The sequence below is a fragment of the Rhinopithecus bieti genome, unplaced genomic scaffold, assembly GCF_001698545.2.
Source record: "Rhinopithecus bieti isolate Rb0 unplaced genomic scaffold, ASM169854v2 scaffold_2294, whole genome shotgun sequence".
Classification (NCBI taxonomy): domain Eukaryota; kingdom Metazoa; phylum Chordata; class Mammalia; order Primates; family Cercopithecidae; genus Rhinopithecus; species Rhinopithecus bieti.
In genome coordinates, this window is record NW_016803705.1 from 82,953 (window position 1) to 89,551 (window position 6,599).

The following is a 6,599-nucleotide window of genomic DNA, read 5'->3' on the forward strand; positions in this document are numbered from 1 at the left end:
CTGGCCTCTGACTGGTCCCCAGGAGGCCAATATCTAGGCCATTTTCTTGGCATTTGAGTTGAGGAGCAAAGCACAAAGACCCCCAGGGAGGCAAGGCAGTTGAAGATGGTAGGAAAATCTTCCTAATGCCACCAAACAGATGGGTGTGCATGCCTCGCCTTCCATCTCAGGGTATGTCTCCTGATAGTACATAAGTTACCCAAGTCAGTTTCTTTCCTCTTTGGGTTATTACTATTCCTATATATCTTCCCCCTCCGCTTGACAGCATCATATTTTCTGGATGATTCAGCAGTGAGAGCAGCAGCTGGAGACCAGTATAGCCTATTCTTAACTTGAATTGCAGAAGCACTGTCTTTCCACACTCACCCATCACCATCTCTAATCACTACCTGGGACCATTTCATGTGAACCCTATTGGACCGGGGCATGTTTGAGATGCATCCTTCCCTCCATGACCTGGAATGAGAAGTTCCGCTCTGGAGATGGAGAGACATATGGGCAGGACTGAAATACTCAATTCGCTTTTGCTGATGGCAAAGGCCCCACAGGAATTTCTCTTCCAGAAGGAACATATGTGAGTAACTCTAGTGCCACCATATCAAACAGCAAGATCCGCATCACAGAGAAATGTGTAAGTGCTAGATCCAAGCTGGAACACTGGCGGACCAGACAGGACCAAGTTTTGTAACTGATAAACACCCTGTGTGAGTAAAAGGATGTCTGTGCAAATATGAGCATGCATGAAGCAGTCTATTTGAAATTCATTCCTTCCGTTAAAAATTACGGATGTCTTCGAGAATGAGTCAATTTCAAGGATTTAAAAAATAAAACCGAACTCCAAACAACAAAGTCACCATTCAACATTTCTGAAAGCTAATATTCAGATATTAATGGCCCAAAACAAAAGTGCACTGATGGGGAAACATTTCTAATGATTAATTTATTTTTCAATTCATTTTTATTTTCTTAGGCTGGCCTTATGGATGGGAATAATGCCATGCGAGGCACAAAACACTCGCTTTCATTTGTATTTGTAAACTAGATTTTTATGGTTGGAGCTATAAGATGTTTTGGTTCTTCTTGACTGTCATTGGTCTTGGTAGAATCCAGGTGGAATGTACAATTTCACCTGTATCCACCAGTGGAGGGCTAAAGGTCACACTTGTCCCGGCTGATATGTGAGCCAAGTCATATATGTTCAATTTTAATCCCATTATGGAGAAGCCAAACATGTGTTTATGCAAATGCACAGAGCTTAAAACAGCTCCCCTGAAGCTCAACACTTACATGCTTCTTGTCTCTCGCCCCCGCGCAGTGCTGCGGATGCATACACATCTATTATTTCTTGAACCTCAGCACACCTTTCATAATACAACTTGATTTGTTCAGCAAGTTGCTTCTCAAGGAGGGGATTAAAAATCTACAAGAAGGCAAGAAAGTCAAATGAACAACAATTGTCATCAAATGTCCATCCACCTCTAGGAAGATGTGTTCGGGTTGACTTCGTTCTCCCACTGACATCTCTAGGTGGCCTGTTTGTACACATATCATCCACTCTGGATTTGCAAAGCAAGGTCATCGATATGAATTCAAGGACACGCCAGCTCTGACGGCTTCCCTCCAGCTTCTCTTTGTGTCCAGCCTGTTAAACGTCAGAATTTCCCAGAGACTGGGACTCTTCCCTCTTCTTTTCTCTGGCTGCACTCTGTCCCTAGAAAATCACACTCACCTCCTCCTTCAATTCCCACGAAAAGACGCAAGTACCCGCAATGTGCCTGCTGCATCAAAGAGCCCTCCTCCCCTCTTCTGCAACCCCCAAGAGCTGGGTGCAAGGCCATGGCTTCAGGACAGGCCCCCCTAGAGACTCACCCCATCTCACTTGCGGGCCGATGTACCTGTTCCTGCCTCAGCACTCCCAAACACATCTGAATTTAAGCATATATTGTATTCTTTCATGAATTCCTTGTTTAAGATCCCAAAAGGGAGCTCCTCAGGAACAAGGGACTTAACTCTGTGTGCTTCAAAATAGAGGCTGGGACCCATTAGAGGGTCACATAGTTATTTCAGCGGGTGGTAACCTACAGAGTTTTGGTGGTGGTTTTTGTTTTTATAAAGTAGAACACAAAATAGCAGCGTGCACTGAATATAGCAAGGGTATGTATTCTTAGAATAATTTCGCTTCCATTTTGTGTGTGAATATATGTATGCATATGTATATGTACTGTTCATGATATTAAGTACGTTTCTTTTTTTTTTTTTTTTTTTTTTTGAGACAGTCTTGTTCTTATCACCCAGGCTGGAGTGCAGTGGCACAATCTTGGCTCACTGCAACCTCCGCCTTCTGGGTTCAAGTGAGCACATCCAGCTAACTTTTGTATTTTTAGTAGAGATGGGGTTTCACCATGTTGGCTGGTCTCAAACTCCTGACCTCAAGTGATCTGCCTGCCTCGTCCTTCCAAAGCGCTGGGATTACAGGTGTGAGCCACCACGCCTGGCCGATATTAAGCAGATTTCTTATTGTGGACAACCTTCAGATGAATTTTAAACCTACCCATCTTGCTTGCCTCAGCACCTAGTTCAGAGCCTGGCATACAGTAGGTTCTCAATAAGCATTTGTTGCACAAATGACTATTTCATTTTTTTCCCCTTTTCACAAAGGTCTCTCACAGAGGCTGTAAGATATCACCCATGGACAGCAGGGCTCCCCATTTTTCCTGATTATGACTTTGTCTGGTGACCCCTGTTTTTCTCAGAATAAACCCCATAGGGTGAAGGGAATGAAAGAATATTTCCCTTTCAGGTATCAGGTGTGGTCCTTGATCTTGATCTCCTTAACACAGCCCAGAAAACAAGTGCCCTGAAGACTCCCTCGTGGGGAAACAGCCATCTCCCCCGACCAGTCCAGCTGCATTGGCCCAGGGCATTGGAGAGTTCCATTCAGGGGCGGGTTTTGGATGTGGAAGGCACTGTGCAGAGGATTCGGCCCTGAACACAATGCCTTTTTGATCCATACAACTGCTGCCAGCTGACCCCAGTGTGAGCCGAAGGCCTGTGTTTCTGAAGACAGCAGCCAATGGAACCAAGATTTTAATTTGCTACAGCATCTCTTCTGATACTTTAAATAATAGCATATAAAAGAAGCTTTACCAAACAACTAAGATTCTCTCCTTTCATTAGCTTAATCGCTGGATAGGCAACAGCCTGATGAAAATCTACTCTATAATTAAACTAGTAGTTATTAAAACAGAGGAAGTAAATGGTTTCCATTTTATGAGTACTAAATGAACCAGATGTTAACAGAAATCTATTATTGCCTTTGCTGGGGGAAAAGCCTCAGTATTAATGATGTTTGATGACAGAGGCAATGCATGGTCCGGCTTGGGTAAACTTTTATTTACACTGGGCTGCACACCCTGAGGCCCATACTCATCACCCAGGAGTACTGCAATCTTCCTGATCCCCTGGGACTCACCTGGGCAGGGTGCAGACTGCGAAGGCGATAGTACTTCAGAGGTCCAAAAAACCCTTCAATGCCAGCCACATACCTGCTCCCTCCAATAATGAAGTACCCAGCTGTGTCATTATAATGGAAATCCTCCCGGAAGCTAGAGAAGAGAATGAAGGATTAAGAGAGCTCTGTGCTGGAACTAGATGACTTAAAAAGAGTCTCTTTCCTAGACTCTCCTTGACTTAACCCAAATTGCCCCAAGCCCTTCACTCTGAGTTTTAGCAGAGGAGACCAGTGTGGGGCCAGGTGGACCTGGGCTAGGATCCCAATTTTGCTGTTTGCCAGCTATGAGACCTCAGCCCAGTCACTTAACCTCCTCTCCAGTCTCCTCCTGTGTCAAATGATAATTCTTCACTTATTGGATGGTTAAGAGGATTAAGTGAAGTATAAAGATGTCAAGCATCTAGCAGAGTGCTTGCCCAAAGTAAATACTCAATATATACTATTGATAGTGGTGGTATTGTTTGGAATCAATGGAATTGTCTGTCTGGAATTGTTGGTCTTCATTGGAAATATTTTGCTTTAAAAGAAAATAAAAAATCTTGTTGAATGAACAGAAGGTGGCTGTGGGAGAAAGCCAAAAGCATAGACTATTAGATAAGGACTGAGGCAAAATTCAGTTAGGAGGAGGAGGCCACAGCCAGCTCAGAGGATTTGGCCGGAGATGAGAGGTGAGCACAAGTGATGAGCTAGAGGACCACACTGTCCTGAAGGGCTTGAAACATCAGGAAGGAAAGAGAGGGCAAAGTAGGTTGGCATTTATAAAATGCATGAAGGTGTTCCTTGCAACATTGTTTATATTCACCAAAGATGGGAGAACCCCCGTGTCTATCAGCCAGGACTGGCCCATCCATCCAGGAGAACTCCAGTGTCTGCCAGTGGGGACTGGCCCATCCATTCAGTGTATCTTGGACTGGAGCTTTTTCACTATGCAACTAAAAAAGGGACAAAAGAACCTGGAGAGATCTCCAAAATATCGTGTTAAGTAAAAAAAAAAAAAAAGTACAGGACACAGAGCATACCTTTTATCTAAGAAAGAGGGGCACAGATTTTTTTCATACTTGCATAAAGAAACTCTGGGTGGAAGTCTATACAGAAAACCAATAGAATTATCTCCCCATGGGGTGCTGGGGGGTTGAGGTGAAGCATGAGGGTAGGGTTGGGAGCAAGACATCTAACTGTATTTTTACAAAGTTTTGATTTTTTTTTTAAACCATGTGCATCTATTACCTATTAAGAATTTAAAATAAGGCTGGGCACAGTGGCTCACACCTGTAATCCCAGCACTTTGGGAGGCCAAGGTGGGCGGATCACCTGAGGTCAGGAGTTCAAGACCAGCCTGGCCAATGTGGTGAAACCCATCTCTACTAAAAATATAAAAATTAGCCAGGCGTGGTGGTGCGTGCCTGTAATCCCAGCTACTCACGGGGCTAATGCAAGAGAATCACTCGAACCCGGAAGCGGAGGTTGCAGTGAGCTGAGATCGCACCACTGCACTCCAGCCTGGGCGACAACAGTGAGACTCGTGTCAAAATAATAATAATAATAATTGATAAATAAATAAAAATAACAAATAAGAATTTAAAGTAAGAATGGGAGGACAAGGTGTGATCAGAGCATACATGAACAGTGAGGGGAGTGAGGGCTAAGACAGGTATCCAGTTAGAGGTCAGGCAACAAGGCGGAGCCAGGAGCCACGAGGGGCGGATGGAAGCAGGAGAAAAGAAAACAAAGTGGCAGGCAGGCCGCCAGGAGCCCAGGGAGCCGAGGGAGCGAAGGGCCGGCGTGACGACATGGATGGGGACAGGGCAAGCTACTCACAGTTGGATCAGGGAAACCAGGCAACCCAGGGTTATTTCAGAACGGGGGATGGACTGTCTGTTAGCAAAGAACCCAAGCCCTAGCAGGTGCACCTGGCCAGGGAGGAGGCATGAGATGGTGAAGCAAAGCACATAGCCTGGCAGCAACAGCTGACAGCAGCAACATCGAATGTCTAGAGATTAGCCTTGTTTAAATGCCACCAAAATGGAAAAGAAGTGCTTCAGCTCCTGATATTATGCTTTTCAGAATCTCAGTCTTGGAGGACTGTGAAGATGATAGTCTCTCCTGCCTATTTATGGCGAGGTCATAAAGTTATTATCTCTAGAGTTGTGAATTGATTCTGTTTTCCAAGACCTTGAAAAGGCATGAACATTCCAACAACCCTCATGAGACAGCACAGGGCGCTCGATGGATACAAAGCAATGCTTCTGCAGTAGGAAGCCCTCTTAACAGAGCTGCAGCTGAACCAACTCTCCTGCTTACCTGACCGTCCTCATGCAAAACCGACTGACTGATGCTTACAGCATCCGGGATGCTCACTGCCTCACTGCCTAGAGCTTACTGTCTAGAGCCTTAGTCTCCCCATTTAAAAAACGGAAATAGCAACAGTACCTGCCTGTCTGGTTGTTATGAAGATGAAATAAATATGTAAACAAAGCATTTCAAACAATGTCAGGTACAGAGCAGACACCATAACCGTTAGCAACAGTGATTATCATTTTTAACCTAGTCCTCTGTTGGACTTTGGCTCCCACATTTTGAGTTGCACACTTAGCAAGAATAAGATGTGTATACTCTCAAACCAGTTAATGTTGGCCTGGTGCAGTGGCTCATGCCTATAATCTCAGCACTTTGGAAGGCCGAGGCGGGGGATCACTTGAGCCCAAACCAGTTAATACCAATAGTATGTTTACTGTAATCGTACCATTTACTTAAATATGTAATTCAATAAAGTATGAGTGGGAAGAAAGAGCTATTCTCGGCCGGGCACGGTGGCTCACGCCTGTAATCCCAGCACTTTGGGAGGCTGAGGTGGGCGGATCACAAGACCAGGAGATCGAGACCATCCTGGCGAACACGGTGAAAACCCATCTCTACTAAAAATAGAAAAAAATTAGCCGGGTGTGGTGGCGGGTGCCTGTAGTCCCAGCTTCTCGGGAGGCTGAGGCAGGAGAATGGTGTGAACCTGGGAGGCGGCAGAGCTTGCAGTGAGCTGAGGCGTGCCACTGCACTCCAGCCTGGGTGACAGAACAAGACTCCGTCTCAAAAA

The 6,599-nt window shown here is 45.1% G+C and overlaps 1 protein-coding gene across 3 annotated transcripts in view; it reads right to left on the reverse strand.

Moving 5' to 3' along the window:
• Nucleotides 1-6,599, reverse strand: part of SEL1L3 (SEL1L family member 3) — a 120,944-nt gene that overhangs the window by 75,096 nt on the left and 39,249 nt on the right. For all 3 annotated transcript variants that reach the window (XM_017851862.1, XM_017851877.1, XM_017851867.1), the window contains exons 7-8: nucleotides 3,473-3,605; nucleotides 1,288-1,420 (exon numbers count right to left, since the gene is read on the reverse strand). In XM_017851862.1, the coding sequence (XP_017707351.1) occupies nucleotides 1,288-1,420; nucleotides 3,473-3,605 (266 nt within the window). The remainder of the gene's footprint in view (nucleotides 1-1,287; nucleotides 1,421-3,472; nucleotides 3,606-6,599) is intronic.